The 18,523-nt window shown below is 41.1% G+C and overlaps 1 protein-coding gene across 8 annotated transcripts in view; it reads left to right on the top strand.

The window, feature by feature from the left end:
* Nrg1 (neuregulin 1) overlaps positions 1 to 18,523 on the top strand; it is a 1,056,971-nt gene that overhangs the window by 837,239 nt on the left and 201,209 nt on the right. For 4 of the 8 annotated variants that reach the window (XM_070016219.1, XM_070016217.1, XM_070016216.1 and 1 more), the window contains exon 1: positions 7,034 to 7,594. The exons of 3 other annotated variants lie outside the window; for them this stretch is intronic. In XM_070016219.1, the coding sequence (XP_069872320.1) occupies positions 7,495 to 7,594 (100 nt within the window). In that variant the 5' untranslated portion in view covers positions 7,034 to 7,494. Of the gene's footprint in view, positions 1 to 7,033; positions 7,595 to 18,523 lie in introns of those variants that run through there. One more of the 8 variants, XM_070016220.1, reaches the window with a different exon arrangement.

Raw genomic sequence — 18,523 nt, 5'->3', positions numbered from 1 at the left:
CTTAAATACATTAGAAACTAAATCTGTTGATCTTGATTTATGTACTAATTGCCCAAATTTATGGGTTGGCTTGGGTGAGACACATTCAGTACTCGCTCTGTAAGACTGAACATGAAATCATCAGTCTTTGTCCTCAAAGAAATTCATACCTGGTGTAAACAAACTATTATTTAAAAAAATCACAGAAACAATTACATAATGGGGCTCAGTATGGTGATCTCTGCCTGTAATCCCAGCTACTCAAGAGGACCTTGTAGGGTCAGCTCAGGCAAGGTTAGCACCAAATATTATTTGAAATTAAAAGAAACAGCATATGATCTACAGGCATGAATCCAGTGGTAGCATGCATGGCTATCAAGTGTGGGGTCCCAAGTTCAAGCTTTAGTACAGCAAAACAGAACAATATCTGGGAGAAATGTCATAAAGGAGATGCAAAATGGATGATGGAAGATTAGGACCAGCTGAAACAGTTTTGAAAGTCAACAGAAAGCTTTTCCAAGTAAATGAACTTTAATGGGATCTGAACGATAAGTGGAATTAACTAACACGAGGAACAACCAGCCAGTGCAAAAGCACCGAGACTGGGATAAATGGGAAGTTAATGGGGGTGCTTAGCAAGAAAGCTGGGGTGCACAAACCTAGGAGAACAGGCTGAAGGTGAGACAGCCCAGGGCTGCCGGGCTCGGGCTCCAGTTCTGGGAAGCAGTGACTGGATTTGATTTGCATTTCAAAAAGTCTGCTCCCACTTTCTTTTTTTTAAATAAATTTTTTATTGTGAAAATACTGTACAGAGGGGTTACAGTGACGTGAGCAAGGTAATGAGTACATTTCTTATCCGGCATTGTTGCCTCCTCCTTTGTTTTTTCCCCTACCATCCCTTCCCTCCCACCTCCTCAACTATCCTTCCCCCACCCCATCCTGTGCCTAAAGTTCATTTTTTTGAGTCAGCGTCTTGTACATCTCATGGTTGCAATGGGTCCACCTGTATCCCTATTTAAACATTTTGTTTTTTCCCTTCCCCTCCCCAAATTATACCAAATGAAAATAGAGGTTATACCATGGGGGAGGGACATACAAAGCAACAACAAAAAATCACATAGTACCTGATAAATACATTAGAAACAATAGCAAGGAAGAAAAAAACCACTTGTGTCCCTATCTTGGGGTTCATTTCGCTTAACATCATCTTATCTGAGCTTTTCTGCTTGTTCCAGACACAGACATATACTAGTTATTGCAAATAAGGGAAACCATGGGACCTATGTTTCTTTGGGCCTGGCTTACTTCACTTAATATACTTTTCTCCAAGTCTTTTCATTTCCTAACAAATGGGGCGATGTCATTCAAAACTTTAAAAACCTGAAAAAGGAAATCAAAACAAAACTTAGAAAGTAGAAAAACCTCCCATGCTCCTGGATTGGAAGGATCAACATTGTAAAAATGGCCATACTTCCCAAGGCTATCTACAAATTCAATGAGATGCCTATCAATATTCCAACCTCATTCTTCAAGGAAATATGGAAGGATTAACATCATGAAAATGGCCATACTTCCCAAGGCTATCTACAAATTCAATGAGATGCCTATCAATATTCCAACCTCATTCTTCAAGGAAATAGGGGCGGCAATCCCAAAATTCATATGGAACAATAAAAGACCCCGAATAGCAAAAAATTTCAAACTCTACTACAAAGCCATAGTAATCAAAACAGCTTGGTGCTGGCACAAGAAAAGACCTTGGGACCAATGGAATAAAATTGAAAACCCAGAAATGAACCCACAGACCTATAGCCATCTAATCTTCGATAAGGGAGCTAAAAAAATAGAATGGAAGAAAGACAACCTCTTCAGTAAGTGGTGCTGGCAAAATTGGTTAACCACCTGTAGAAAACTACTGCTCTCACTTTCTGTGTGTGAAGAAATAATTGGAAGAAGTGGTCTTGTTAGAGCCAAAGCAAAGAAAAGACAAAGGCAAGGGTTTGGGTGGTACCTGGAGATAAGAGGTAAAAGGAGATTGGGGTCAAAATGATTGCCGGAGTGAAGAGTTCCAATTGATGAGTCAAAAAATGGTCTTACCAGAAAACTAGGCTTTTTAATATTCATTCCATTCTACTTAAATTTATTCTATCAAAAACTGTTTAGTGTTCACCAGTTGTAAAGATGGGTAGACAGGAATTCTAAGGAAAAGTAATATGAAAGCAGTGGATACAAGGATGTATGGCCTTTATCTGTCCACATGGAAGCATTTCCTACAGAAAAGATAACTGGAGAAATACACATACACACATATACACATATACACACAAATGGGTGCATTCACAGGTGAATATCTATGTTTGTGTACAAAAATGTGCATTTGTATGTAAATCTGAGATTCTGAATCATATGCAATTGAAGTAAAGGCATGTCGCAAGGGAATTGGGAGTATAAAGGTAAGCTAGTGTGAAATAAGGCAGGATGACTACAAAATTGAGTAGGATGGTGCTCTTAATATAAATTATTTTCAAATACCACTGATATCTATCTATCTATCTATCTATCTATCTATCTATCTATCTATCTATCTATCTATCTATCTATCTACCTATCTATCTATCTTACAACAAAAAAAGCTTGTAACCTAGGCTTGATTTCTAAAAAGAAGGGAGGGAGTTAAGAAGGGAGCAACCAACGGGAGGAAAGAGAAGACAGGAAGAGGAAGTCAAGGCAGAAGAGAAGAGAGAAGAGGAACGGAGAGGAGAGAGGGTAAGTGAGAGGAAGGGAAGGGAAAAGAAGGGAAGGGCAGAGACAAGACATAAGGGCTCATATTTAGCTATATGTTCTGTGTTTAATCCAAGATACTAGTTATCAAAGTACAGTCATGATTGATCTTCACATGGATGATAAAAATAGGTAAAAATCACAGTAGTTCTCATCAGTGTGTAGTAATTTCTTATGTCACACAAGTAGAAAAACATACAAATTCTATGATTTTTCTGGGTTGGACCCACTAGGCTCCTCCTACCTGGTTGGTACAATCAAAGCCTGATGAGCCTTTTTTTTTTTGGTCAGTTGTGGGGCTTGAACTCTGGGCTTGGGCACTGTCCCTGAGCTCTTCAGCTCAAGGCTAGTGCTCTACCACTTTCTACCACATTTTCTTTGGGAACTTAACTCATTATGTTGTTGTAAAATCATGCCCTTGGGTTGAAGGAATAGCTTAAATGATTACAGAGCACTTTTCTAGTAGGCACAAGGCCCCAAGTTCAAAACTCCATTTGTACCCAAACAAACAAAATAAGTCACACAGAATTTCAACTTTTAATACTATGAAGTATTTGCTATATGTGACAAGGAGAACATTGTCTCTCTCTTTTTTTTTCAGGGCATATAGATAGAAACACTAACACACTCAACATGCATGGCAATTCCAAGAGTCAAACTACACATAACAGAACAAGCATGCCCTTCTGAGTCTGTTCATCTCCTTTCCTTTCCTAAGGAGATTTTTTTTTTCCCCTGGTCTTATCTCCAATTAGCCAAGAAAAAAGCTGGCTCCAGTATTGGCACTGAATAATAAGTAAACAAACAAACAAATAAGTAAGTAAATAAAATCCCCCAAATTTTGTGAGTTTCAGACTTCCAAAAAATTATCAAATCTTGCTTTTCATTGGATAATTAATTTTGTTTATTTAAGTGACTTTCTTGTGGTATTTTAGCTTCATGAAAATAGGGATACATGTTAGCTTTCCCTTAACATTTGTTGAGTAAGTGCTTGTTGAGTGAATGAACCTTACAGTTGTGAAGTGGATGATAGTGAGATTTCTTTTTTCTATTTATGTATGTTCATTAATGTCAACTTTGTCACAAAGTTTTAAAAATGTAATTCTTTAAGTTCTCTTTCTGAAGTTGCTTTATTTTAAGAAGTTAAAAGTATTTGCAGGATTCTAAATTAAATTTCCATTACTGTCAATAATGCATAGAATATTTCAGAAAATGTAATATATCTTCATGTTAGTCTTTTTTTTTCTCCATTCTTGCCCATTTTTAAATTTTTCTTGGAGTAGTTCCCAAAAAGGAATTACTGGAAGAGTATATTCAACCAGCTATGTAGATCTGAGTACTTCTCAAAGTTAAGCCCAGACAAAGAAAAGCGTAGTGGTACATGATTGCACTTCTTTTAAGCTATCATTTTATGCAAGATCTATGTTTTGCCTTTCTTTATTTCTCAAGGTGCTTACTCAGAATTCTTTTTTTTTTCAGTTGACATATGTTGATAGGTTTGCATGTAATGTGGGAGCTGAGATATTATATATGATAGTTGCTCTAAGAGCTCAACAATACACAACAAATTAATAGATTTTAATCACAACTACATATTACCACTCCCAAATTATACAGTTGAGGTTATTATTAAGGTATTGTCCAGAGGGGTTACTATTTTATAAGTCAGGTAATGAGTATAACCTTTTTGGACAATGTTTCCCCTTCCTTCATTTCCATTTTATAATTTTTAAAGAGAAAGCTATCCTCCCTTTGTTTCTCCTTTATTCTAGTCCATTCTATGATTTTTTTAATGCTAAAAAATAAAATTCATGTGCCATTATTGACCAAAAAAACAGATTGAAAGACAATTGCAAACTTTTGATGAATCTCAAGAATATTTTAACTTTGACTTACACTTGGTTACTTTTTCAGCTGGTTGTAAATAATGTAATAAAAGAACTCTTCAGAAGATAACATGAAATATAAAAGGAAGCAAGCTAAGGTTTGCCGTGGTTTCTTGACAACTCAGCTGTGGTTCTAGAAACTGGAAGCAGCCTTACCTGTGCTGCATCGTCTTCTTCTGAAGAAAGTTCCTGCAACCCTTAGCTTTGCAATTTCTGTCCTCCTTTCCCCCATCTCTATCACATCAAAAGTAGGAAAAGTAATTATTAAATGCTAATTTATATTCACCTTTCAAAATATACATTTTACTTTCTGTTTAAAATAATGACATTTGCTAACACAAGGCTTGGTGCACACTACACCCTTAGCACTGTCTTACCCTTGAGATAAAGATTCCTTCTTGAAAGGACCTCTGATTTCTGAATTTTCCATCCCTTGTTGTGGAGTAGAGATCCTTCTTGAGAAGGTAGAAGTACTTCATCCAACCTTCAGAATCTAGCTTACAATCTATGCTGTGAACTATTACGGTCCTATGTCCACACATTCTTCGTCTTTTGTCTGGTTCTTCTGTTTGTACCACACAGAGAATCTTATATTCAATGTTTGTTGGAAAATTATTGGAAGTCATTTGGACATTAAACTTATTTTTAACACAAAGATAATATCTTTTTTTGTTGTTGGTGCCAGTACTAGGGCTTGAACTCAGGGGTCTGGGGAGCTGTTGTAAGGCTGTTGTTCTGCTACTTGAGTCACAGCTCCATTTCTGGATTTTTTTTTTTTTTGATGTTGTTGATAAATTAGAGGTAAGAGTCCATGGACTTTCCTTTCTGGAGTTAGCTTTGAACTGCTGTTCTATGATCTCAACCTCCGGCCGGAGTAGCTAGAATTACAGGCCTGAGCCACCAGCGCTGGACTTTCTTATCTTTTAACCATTTAACCCACTTAGCAGTTTAGTCCTTATTTCAATGCAAATTAAAGTAAACCAAATTACTCTTAGCCAGTTTTCAAATGAATACTTTTGCACCCCTCCCTTTTCACCTACACATCAAGGAAGCACTAAGATTTTCTTTTTTAAACTTTATTTAGATTGTGGCAATTAGAGAGTACAGAGGAGGCTGTAGGCAGGCAATGGCTCAGCTAGTATTAATCCCAGAAATATGGAGAGGCAGGAATGAGTCACTTGGAAAGTGGAGTAGTAGTCTACGTCGAATATGTTTCGTTTTTGTCGACCACGTGAGAATATGTCGCTGTAAATGAGCAATCTAAGTTGGTAACAGCTGTGGTGTAATGATGAGAGTAGGTTTGTTGTTGTTTGCTTGCTTTGTCTGTACATGCAGACCATTCTGGATCATTCCATGGGTTGCAGATGGATGTCTCTGGCCTTTGCCTAGCATTTCTGATTTCATTGCTTTGTAGATCCAGAGGTGGGACAGGGGAAGGGGTAGGGTTTGCGTGTGCTTCTGAGAAAGTCTAAATCCAAGGAAACTGGTATTAACCAGGGCTCTCCTGGACTCTCATCTTCATCCACCTCTCCCACTCTGTAGATCTGATTCGTGATTGGTGATTTCAGGAAAGTTAGTTGTTGTCCGTCGTGAACTGTGGCTCTCACTTCCCTAGAAAACTAAAAAGCTGTAGAGGGAGATACAACAGAAAACAGCCCCGCAGAAGAGGCCAGTTTCGAAGAAAATCGGGACTGAATACCCACATGAAAGCAGATCAGCCAAACTCAGGGCGCGGATCTACTCACCGGCGTCCACCGGCCCTTCCACGGTGCCCAGAACCGTTCTCATTTTAACCTCCCTTCCAGCTAGCGTTTACTGACAACGTGGCCCTTCATGGAAAGGTAAAGGGGAAGATGTCTCTTTACTGTGCGAAAGCAAAGAACTTCGATCCCTTCTGGGAAAAGAAGAAAGTTTGCCACCCGGACCCCCGAGCTCCGGAGCTCCAGAGCTCCCGGTACCTTCCTCTGGGGGTCAGGTGTCTTGAGTTGCAAACTTTTGTCGGAAGCAACACCCCTCTCCACCTTCAGGGGGGTGGGACGCTCCCTGCGGGCGATCCCGGCGCAGGCGAGGACAGAGTAGCGAGAGAGGAGGAGCGTCAGAGCGCCCGGGGTCCCTTCCTTCCCCGAGCCTTTCGGGCCGCTCCGTTCGGTGGCGCGCGGCTTCCAGCGACCCCTGTCGGGGATTCCCGGCAGTCGCGCGGCGCCCCCGCCCCCTGCCTGGCGGGGCGCGGGGCGGAAAGGGGCTGCGCTGCGATCGCCGGGCCCAGGCTCCTCCCGGTGGCGTGTCCGCGCCTCGGGGTGGGGGTGTGGTGGGAGGGGGCGAGGCCAGGGGAGGGTGAGAAGGAGGCGCCAGCTTGCAACCTGCGGGCGGGCGGGGAGGTGGGTGTCGGTGGGGCAATTGAAAAAGAGCCGGCGAGGAGTTCCCCAAAACTTGTTGGAAGTCCGGGCTCGTGCCGAGTGCCAGGAGCAGCGCGGAGCGGAAGGCAACTCAGCGGCGGCCCCCCTGAGCGATGCGAGTGCGGACCGGACAGTGATCGCCTCCCGCTCCTTAGACTGCGAGCCTTGCCCGGACAAGAAGTGACGGCAGGAGCCAGCAGCGGCGGGACCCGGGACGACGAGTACTGCGCCGAGAGCGAGGGCGACCGCCCGTTCCCGGTGGCCGGGACCGCACGCCGCGCGCGCACTGCTCCCCGCGGCCGCCGGGCGCCGCCCCCTCGCGCCCCGCGAGCGCTCTGCTCTCCGCCCAACACAAACTTTCCCCAACGCCGACCCCGAGCGCTCGGACCAAACTTGCCGCGCGTCGCCGACGCCAGGCACCGTCCGCGCCGAGCGCCCGCGTCGCCAGCGACATGTCCGAGCGCAAAGAAGGCAGAGGGAAGGGGAAAGGCAAGAAGAAGGACCGAGGCTCCGCCAAGAAGCTCGAGCCCGCCCAAGGCAACCCGAGTCCAGGTAAGGGCGCAGCGTGGCCCGAGCTCCACGCTCCTTCTGGCCCGGGTGCCTTCGCCTGGCCACCTTCCGTGCGCCCGCGCCCCGAGCTCCCGGCGCCGGTCCCGCGGGTAACCAGGTGTCCGCGGAGCCCGGAGGGCTACTCCGGTAGGATTTCCCCCCTTCACCTGTGCACCGACGCCCCGCGCGCAGAGCGAGAACGACAGCTCCAGGGGTGCACCCTCCTACGGGTCCGCGGCCCTCCCTAGCACCCCTTTTTAGTGGCGTCTCAGCGGCAGAACCCAGCTCAGGAGTAGGATCCAGGGTGCCGAGCCCAGCCTGGTGCGCGCGGGCCCCGGAGCCGGAGGGCTTTTTCGCGGGCCCCGGCTGCCCTCTAGCGAGAGAAGCGGGGACGCGCCGCGGGCACCGAGATCCCGGTCCCTTTGGCCTGAGCCTGGCTGAGAAGAGCCCCTTGGAGAAAGCGGAGGGCGGCATGGGCATGGGGGCCTTCGGGGTCAGGGGCCTGGGGAAGACGTTGCGGATTCGCGGCGTTGTGCGTCCGTGCGCACCCCCAGGCACTCGGTTCTCGGATCTGGAAAAGTCCGAGAAGCGAACGGGGATTCCTAAAGGGTAGCGAAGCAGATAAAATGTAGCCGAGTTCCGATGATCGGGTCTGCTCAGGCGAAGTCGTACAGACTTTTGGAGTGACAGTTTTCTTTTTCAGGACCTCCTCTACCCAAACCCGGTTAGTTTATTTTCCCTGGAGACACTGGAAAGCAGCCCTTTGCTTGACTCTTTGAACCCTGTTGCTTACGGGATAGACATACAATGAAATGGCAGTTCAGGCTTTCTGGAAACTATTTCTTTATCAGAACGCAGTCCAGAGGACCTGAGATATTCCCTAAGAACAAATAATGCTTTAGATGAGGGGAACCTTCTCGAATCAAACTTGCTTATTAGTGATCCAGTGAAGTAGAAGTTTCAAAGTGGGACCACTACCCTCCCCCCACTCTGCAGTTCCCAATTGTTAAGTTTATCAGATGCTTAACTCCCTTAGACCACACTCCCAACTCACATTTGTGAAACACCTCTGAGGAATTAATCCAATGGGACTTGGTAAAGCTGTGCCCAAACACGATAAGCAAGTGTATTTGTTCCTTGCAGGAAGAAAACAAACCACATTTGTTTGGTATTCTTATTGGAACCACTGATAGCATTTCAGAACCTGGGTTATTGGCAGAGACCTTAAGCAGGATTTACAGGAAAACAGAAATGGAACAGAGAGTAATTGTTCAGCTTGCTTGCAAGCTTCCAAAAGAAGATACTGCTTATCAGACTGACCCTAATGACAACTCATTAGCCCTCAAGAGGGCAGAAAGACAATTTCTTTATTCTTACCTTGTATTTTGGGGATCATGGAGCATGTTATTCAAAAGATCATGAAATGTGGAGTCAGATTAGCAACCTATCTAAATAATTACTCTTTACTGCCCTAAGATCATCACAGTGAAGAGATCTAGACCTAAGCTAAAGCTGGCAAGTTATAAAGACTTACTTTTGAGTTCCTTATCGCTGTTGCTAGTGACTTTCTGCCTGTCCATCCATTGCCTTAAGAACTGCATGCAGTCCTTTTGCTTGGTATAGTGAGTGAAAGAAGGACAGAGGACCAAGACCACATTCCTTTCAGATGTAGTTTTGCCTCTTAGCAAGGGTTTAAAGTAGCAACAATGCCATTAAGCAGGTCTTTTCTACAAGATAGTGATTCCCTGGTGTCATGGATGAAAGATTAGGCCTCTCTGCATCCTGCCGAGTATACCTATCAGGTAGGTACAGGTAGCTGTCTTGTAACGACTTCATGTTCTCTCTAGACATTGAATTGTAGCGCTTCCTTGGTGGTGCTGATTCTTCCTTTGTGGCTCTGGTTCTAAGTTCCTTTCCACAGCTATCATTCCCTTTAAATGGCCATCTTTCACCTATCTTCCCAGGAAATTTGATGAACTTGTCAAATTATCTCTAGGCTAGTATTTGGTATATTTATTCCTCTCTCTGTCTCTCTCACCATGCAAGAATCTTCTTTGGAGGAGGGACTTTTTACCCCTTCCAGAGCACTTCACATTTGCTAAATTAATTAAGAATATGTTCTTCATTTGATCAGAAAAGGATGGCCAACTTGAGGTCTGCTTTATAGGGAAGCACATGGTGTTAAATATGCCTGGTTTGGAATGGACATTTCTCTCTTTGTCACTTTCCTTATGATGGTAAGTGCCAGTGTGTTTTTCCTTATTCCAGAGTAATAAATAACTGATAGACTCAATGTCTTGTGGGGAAAGTACACTTTTTTTTCTTCTTGATTGTTTTATTTTATTTTTCCAGTCTGTAGGTCTTAGGTATTCGCAGTGTCTGATCACACTTGCTGTGCTAGCCCAAATCAGTAAGAGGACAACTAGTTCTTGAATTGCTCCTGTGCTACTGACCTTCAGTCCCACATTTTGCCCCTCCCTTAAGCTAACCACCAAAGCTGTGCATCCTTGGAGATGTGTGTTCAGTATGCAACATACAAGCCTCCCTTTGGATGTTAATAATCTTCCTTCACAACAGTCAGGGGAGATATAAAGCTGAGGGAGCTTAGCGACTCAGCCCCATAGTGTACTGTGTTATACGAATAGGCATAAACACATCTGTTAGAGGGAAAATTTTAGGGGAAACTTTAATATGACGTGTGTGGCTGATACATGATACATCCACGGCTGTGTTTCATAGCATCTGCATTTTTATACAATTAACCGAATATTGTATTGCACACTGTTGGGGCAGCAGATGTTCAACAGAATTATCTATTCCATTATAATGATTCTAATAGGTCCCAAGCCCTTGGAGTCATTGATTCAGTCCTCTTCTTTCCTTAAAATAAGCAACATCAGCACAATCCCGGGCTGTGTCTCACTGAGCCGGGTACCAAGGGCCTTATCACACCCTGAGCTGCCCATATCTTGAATCCTACTCTTCTGATGGATTCAGTGGGCTCAACCCACTTTTACTTTAAAACCTGAATTATAAACCAGGTTTATTCCTTTTTGCTGATCGTACTCGAAGCCCCCTTTAGGATTCTCTGTTGGCTGGTATGTTTTTCTTACTCTACAAATACTTCTTTGTTGTGGTTGTTCTTAAGCGATCTGGAAAAATTTTTCATACATATCCCAGTTCTAGAACTAGAACATATCCCAGTTCTAGAACTCTGGCCCATGCCTGGCCAGAGAGGTGTTTATGAATACAGGTAGTGAAAAAGTTTCATCAATGAATAGACTCAGGCTGTGTGCTTCCTGAGTGATATCACCCACCTGTTCCTTAGCCCTGTGGCTCCCCTGGGCTGAAGTGTCTGTAAACATTCTTGGATCTAAAGTAGCCTGTCACTAACTGGCCCGCCTGTGTTTACAGAGCTACAGGGCAGGAGGAATGTCCAGTGATCTGTTTCAACCTGTAACTTGTAACCCCCTGCCTTATGTAATTATTAAAGGCATTAGAGTTTATTTATACAATGAAGCAGGACTTGTTACAAAGAATTAATGCAACAGAAAGGCTAGGGTACTACTTTCATATACAAACAATAAAATAATACACATGAAAGAATAGAGAAGGGAAAACTGAGACCAGTGTATCAACAGCAAATGCTTTTCCTGTTGACCAGGAAAACTGGATGCAGTTTTGTTCTTGTATGGGGAAATGACTGTTTATTGAATTCTTTCTATGCTCTAGGCAGTTAAAACATGTTCATTGTATAGTGTACCACTTGACCCTAGAACATATAAAAACTCTTCAAAAGGCAGCAAAAGGTGAGAGGACATAGTTAGTTCTTCAGACAGATTACCTGGATTTAAATCCTAGTTCAACCATTTTTGCCTCAACAGTCATGGCAAAGTCACTTAATCTTTCCTTTTTTGGGGTGGGGAATAGGGATAATGATAGCATTATTATTACCAGGAGGACTTTGTGAGGCATAAACAAGAAGGCCCACTGACCATTGATCAACATAGAAGCTCTCTTTATAAAATTACTTAAGGAATGACTTGCCTGTGTCATGGCAAGGCTATTTCATCTAATTTTCAAAATTTACCTTTTATGGTAAGAAAACCCGAACTCTGACCAGAGATTAGAGTGCATATAAATATTAATGTGTACTACCTGTAAAAGATAGAGAAAGTAGATAAGCATGTCAAACTTCATAACAGCATATATATATTATGAAAACAGTGCTGAATCTAATCTAAATATTGAGAGTAGTGTGAAGGTGCTGTATAACTCTGTCTCTGGCAGAAAAAAAATGAAGTTTCAAACCACAAGAAGATTTTTGAAACATGACTCCTTTCCTGGCAATACTTAAGAGTTGATGTTTAAACTTTACTTTGTTGTAGAATGTTTGATCCTCAAAGGAGCTGGTATAAATCCTAGCAATTGAAAAACACACTGTGTCCTTCTTTCTCTTCCTATCAGAGTAACAGTGTAGTGCCACTGAAGGTAGTTTATAAATATAAACAAAAGTATGAGTATAATAAATCCATATTTTTTCCCTTTTTCTCTCTCCTCACTCCAGTGGAGTATTATGTATTGTGTTTAAAGTTTTGAGAGTGTGATAGAATCTCACCAAATGAATGTTCATTACCATTCCCAATGTAACAAGCTTTCTCAAATTAATGAGCTAGCCTGGACCATAATAGTAGTATAGTTTATTATGTTTGTTTCTTATGGAAGCAAAATGGAACACATTTCAATATTTTTAGTAATTTTATTTGCTCAAAGAAGCAAATAATAGACCTCTAACCCCAGAGCTCTCTTTTAGATGAATGGGGGCAGGGGAGGGAAGGGAGAGAGGGAACTAAACACACAAACAAAAATCAGATACTGGCTTAAAATGGATTTATCTCAGCTGTAGGAAAAATATATCTATTAAAGAATGCCGTTAGGGTACTTAAAAAAATTCCCAAAGGGACAACTGACATTTTGGATTCATCCTAATGGTGTTTTAGTCTACATGAATTCTTATGTAAATCTTAATAGAATTTTTTTTTTAAAGTCAAGCTATCAAAATGCCATTAGGTGTCAGTGTTAGTTGCTTTGGGAGAGTGAGATATTAGGGGAGATTACAAAAAAGACAACAGCTTAATTTATTCTTAGTTTTAATAGGCATGGAGTTGGCTAAATTATATACTGGATGTCCTTGTTTACAAAATTACATTTTGTAGAGTGAGTGAAAATAGCACAGGTTCACATCCCTTTCTTCTAAATATTAACAAACAAACAAACAAACAACTGCTTCTGCATTAATTTCCCCAAGGAAGTCAGAGTGTAGACAGAAACGTATGCCAATCAATGCTTCAAAAGAACAGTAACACAATTCTTTGTAATGTGGTTGTCCATTGGATTTCTTCTGCCTTTTAAACTATAAATGAGTTCTGGTATTTCTTACATTGTCTTGGTTACTGGTAAAGTGAAATTTGCAGCCCCTGCCAGTTGAGCCCTCTGCAGCTCTCTCTCAGTGGGTGATAGAATTCTTTCTTCCTCTTGCGGTGTCACCTTCCTCTGGCCTCCAGAGGGTGCTCCAAGAGCGCCACACACTGCTATTCCCCAAAGATGACTTCTTTTTTTTTTTTTTTTTGTCTTTTCTCTTTTTGAAAAAAGTTCTGAGCAATCTACAAGGAAGGAAATAGAGCCCTGATTCCAACGAAGTTAGCTAACTTTGAATAGTTATATATTTTTTTCACCACAACAACTAGTCCAAAATTCGTTAACAATTCTAAATGAAAAATCCTCTGAAACATCACTTTGATAGTGATGATGCGCCCGTCAGCACATAGTACCTCTGCACCATGAATTTTGAGTGCTACCTTTCCTCAGAGAAGCAAACATCTGTAAGGCTCTTCCCAACACCTGCCTCCCCATTAAATGCAATTGCTACTCATAGAGAGGGTTAGTCATGTTTAAAAAGTTTCACCTTGCCATTGGAAAATTTATATGTGAAAGCATCAACACTGACGAAAGGCCGTTGCCAACAGGTTTGTTTTGATTTCTTCATGCTGCCCTGTGTCCACAACCTGGCTATTCTGTTTGAGTCCTACTTAGAGCTATGCTTTTCTGAAAACAGATTTGAGTAACAAACTCATCTGGATCATAGGCTAATGTAAACAACCCCCTTCCCCATCCATTATCATTTACCAGCTCATGATTTATTCCACCCCACACTTCATTCTGAGTTGCTCTCATCATCTTACTCGCCTTCTTTCTTCAAAGGGAAGTGTTGTTGGCACGGATTCTTGCTTCCAGGAAGCTATGGATGTTAGGCCTAGCTTCTGCTGTGCCACAATGTCCCAAACGTTTTGCCGTGTCAGCGGCACACAGCTGCCTCTATGGGCAGATGTTGGGGTTAGAGTCAATAATGGGAATGTCAGAGGCTGTTTTATTAGGATGAGCCACATGAAATTGTCAGTTTTATAGGTCACACGTGGCTGAGTATTGTCAAATGTCATAGAGTTTAATCTAATGCTTGGGATTTCTTTAGGAATTTGACTTGGTGCCATCTGTGTGTTTGTATATGTATATATACATATATACTACATATAATTTAAAATAACACAGCAATAATGATAGCTGTGAAAAAGTTTTTAGGAGTTTTAGTACTTAATGGAGCTAAAGTAATAGTAACACAAAAGAATTTGGAATAATAAATATGTGAAGCACTGGCATTTTTCACAGTTTGGATGATGATGATGATGATGATGATGATGATGATGATGATTTTGCTAGTCTGGGACTTGAACTCTGGGCCTGGGCACTGTCCCTGAGCTTCTTTTGCTCAAGGCTAGCACTCTATCACTTTAGCCACAGTGCCACTTCCAGCTTTTTCTGTTTATGTGGTACTGGGGAATTGAACCCAGGGCTTCAGGCAAGCACTCTACCACTAAGCCACATTCCCAGCCCAGTTCTTATTATTTTTGTATAAAGTGGATTCAATATAAAAGTAGAGGGTCAAGGCAGCCACCAGGAATTTCTTTTGTTTGTTTTGGAAAAAGTAGTAGTGAACATCTACCATAAAATATAACCTTTTGAATTTTACTTATCCCACTGTTACTATGCTGTATTTGTGTGTGTGTGTGTGTGTGTATGCACGTGTGCATTAGCATGCATGTGCACACTTGTGTGTATGCATGTGCACATGTGTATACTAGTACTGGGCATTGACCTCAGGGCTGCCTGCTTTTTACTCTATTTTTTTCCCATAGCTTCACTTCTACCACTTAAGTCATGCTTCCATTCTGGACTTTTTGCTGGTTGGTTGGAGATTAATCTCTTGGGGTTCATCTTCCTTGGCTGGCTTCAAACCATAGTTCCCAGATCTCAGCCTCCTCAGTAGTTAAAATTATAAATATGAGCCACTGGTGCCTGGCTTATGCTGTATCTTAATAATCTTATGTCTACACAAAAACTACAGAGCTGCGAGTAAAAGAGATTGATAAATAACATATACACTGGCTTTATTTTGTGGAGTTATCCTGTTAAATAACAATAATTTTGTGAAAAAACAAGAAAAGCCTTTTACTCACTTTGCTAATACTACATCAACTCAGTTTTTCTAGTAGTTTCATTAAGTGGATTTTATTGTCCAGTGAAAATTAATCTCATTGATTGATAACTTATACTTTCAAATAAAATTAAAATTTACATAAAGTTCGTTTTTAAAGTACATATGTTTCTGATTTTTATATCTAATGTCATAATTACATGTTTTTAAAGATATCACAATTGTATCATTTCCATAGTGAACTTGAAGCCAATCTTTATGAGTGTCTAAATTCCAATTTGGAATGATTTATTTTTTCAGTACAAGGCTATTTTATAAATACAGTAAAATGTTTTGAATACTGAATGTCTTATATTGAGGGATTTAAAAATTGAACATTGAAATTCCCACACTTTTTTTTTTTTGGTCAGTTGTGGGGCTTGAACTCTGGGCCTGGGCACTGTCCCTCAGCTCTTCAGCTCAAGGCTAGCACTCTACCACTTGAGCCACAATGCCACTTCTGGTTTTCTGGTGGCTTATTGGAGATAAGAGTCTCATGGTCTTTCCTGCCTAGGCTGGCTTTGAACCGTGATCCTCAGAGCTCCACCTCCTGAGGAGCTAGGATTACAGGTATGAGCCACCGACACCCAGCTCCCACACATTTTTTGATGTTAAAAACCCATACATTTTAATTTGATGTGAAGAAAAAATTGAATATTGAGTATTCTTAGAAATTGTTTTCTATTAAAAAGTCCTTCTAGACGTGATGGCTTACATCTGTAATCCTAGTTGTGGGAGAGGAATAGATAGGAGGATTTCAGGTCCAATGGTGCTTTTGGGCAAACCCACCAGATCCTACCAGAAAAATAACTAGGCAACAGAAGTGCTGAGGGCATGGCCCGAATAGTAGCGCGCCTGCCTGACAAACAAGATGCCCTGAGTTTAAAGCCCCAATACTGCCAAAAGATAATGTTTCCCAATTTTATAACTGATAGATTTTTTTCTTAGATGCTTTGTATGGTATATATTCATGAACTTTCATTTGACTAAAATAATAAGAAATTATCCTTAATATGAGGTTGTAGGAAAGGCATACAAAACTTAAAGAAGGAAACGGTATTTAAAAGATATTTCGGAGAAAACAATGCTTGGAACAGAGCTTTCTTTTATAGAGCTAAATGTGTATGTTGTTAAGTATTTAAAAATATTTATCAAATATTGTTTCTCTTATTTAATTTGTCAGGATTCATCAGATCTTCTAGTTGTCTTTGAATGCATCTTTTCTCCTCACTTCATCTTTAGTCCCTGGACTGTCTGCTTTATGCTATGATGATGAGGGAGGCAGGAAAGGATTGGTAACTTGCGCTACTGTACTTCATATAAGTCAGTGCTCATGAAGTAAATGTTTTATTAAATTTAACATGACAGTATTATTATTATTATTATTTCTTTTTGTTCTTGCATCTCTGGAAATTTGCTTTCTAGTTATGAGTTCATATAGTATCAGGGACAGTGGGTGAAAGGGTTGTTTTCTATATTCCTGTTAACATATGAAATAATATGTATAGTATAAAGAGTTACATGGAAGTCATTTGTAACTTAGTTGGAGTGAATCTTAGAACCATGCACCTGTGCTGTCAGCATTTCACGTTTAAATCCAAACAAGAAATTTTAAGTAACTATTTTAATGATTCTGGTATAGGATTGGCATTTATGCTAAGTAGCATGCTTTTACTTCTTTCCAAATCTACTTTATTGAAGGAAGGACAAGGTATGGATGATATTTAGAATCGACATCTACAGGTTCTGCAGGGGATGGGCTGAAACAAAATCCTTTCAAACAAAGTATTCCTAGGCTCTAGTCCCCAGGGTTTAGTGTTCTGGTGCTGATGCTACTGCACTCTAAAGTGTAGTACTCTGCTTTCTCTCCAAGTTATCTGGCCAATTTGCTTTAAAATGAAGCTCCTTTGTCTGTGGCCACTAAAGCAGGGGCCTCTTCTTTTAAGTGCAATGATAGAGGTTAAATCAGGGTCTTGAACATGCTAGCTAGACATAGGCTCTACTGTTGTAAAAGCTCCAGCCTGGAGGATTCTTGTCATTGAATACCTTGCAGTTCAGAAACCTCATGAAGCTTCGACAAGTATCAAGTCCATGTTTCTATGGCCACTCTGCTTCATGTGATCTAGCTTAGCGACTTTGGCACTGGTTATAGGACAGGATGTGCTGCTGTTAGTCCTGATGGTGGAAGATCTGCTTGAGGTTAAAGCTGCTCTATATGCATGCTCTATATGCTCTATATGCCAGTGATAAAATTTTGCAAGCCCCAGTTTCCATATCCTGTGCCTGGTATAAACTCAATACTAAAACACCAATTTTGTTAAATACCAGCTTTGTGAATGAGGCCTAAAAAAAGCATTTATTTTTCAGTCTTTGTTCACCTAATGGTCTGTTCTTGTTCCATATGACTACACCAATATGTTCCCAATATTTAAGCAATCAAAAGATAATTTTGCCAAGATTGTACCTGTTTTCATAGCGTCTTATCATGGAGGTTCTTAGCAAATAATGATCATATTGGTCTTATGTATGAAATATCATTTGTCATACCCCCTGTAGCCACCAAATATTTGTAAGCATTGGATACCGAGTATATAACACATTTATAAAGAGAAGAGCTGTACATTCTTAGCTTGATATTTAGCATAAACTTTGGCCTATAGAAATATACTAATGGTGAATATCCTTTTACTGGATTGATGCAAACATTCTCTTGTATTGCACACGCGTGATCGCGCATACACAGTCTTTTGAAATGTGTGTTCCTTAGTTTTTAAGCTATAATTGGTCAATTCCTACCCTCCCATGTCTTGAAGTCAAGGATGGTTTATTGGGTTTATTGATTTATTGGTTTATTTGTCTTGCACATAGGGCTGGAGCATATGAATACTTGTAGAATAAATGAATAAGAAATATTTCCCTCTCTTTTGCTTTCTCTCTCTTTTTCTCTCCTTTTTTTCTTCCCTCTCTCTCCATATATACATATATTTATGTCTATAGACTATTTTATTTCCTAGTCCTGGAGGATAAATGAGACCATGCATGTGAAACTTACAGCATGTCCTGCCTGTAGCACTGCTTTGTCAGAGCTAGTTGCTAGTATTTCAGCAAGCAGAGCATGGGGTAGGGTGTGCTTGTGGTGGAGAGAGGTAGTAATCATATGTGCACAGGTATGAACCAAGTGCAGGGACAACTGTATGCTTGGTCTAGAGCCTGGTTGATTGAGGTTCCCTTTATCTGAGTCTATTCTCCTTCCCTCCCTCCCTCCCTACCCTCCCTCCTTTCCCTTTCCTTCCCCTCCCTCCCTCCTTCCCTCCCTCCTTCCCTTTTCCTTCCTTCCTTCCTTC

This window comes from Dipodomys merriami, unplaced genomic scaffold (genome assembly GCF_024711535.1).
Source record: "Dipodomys merriami isolate MVZ:Mamm:240054 unplaced genomic scaffold, mDipMer1.0.p SCAF_12, whole genome shotgun sequence".
NCBI classification, from domain to species: domain Eukaryota; kingdom Metazoa; phylum Chordata; class Mammalia; order Rodentia; family Heteromyidae; genus Dipodomys; species Dipodomys merriami.
The sequence above is the reverse complement of the archived record's forward strand: the minus strand, read 5'-3'. Positions and strand labels throughout refer to the sequence as shown.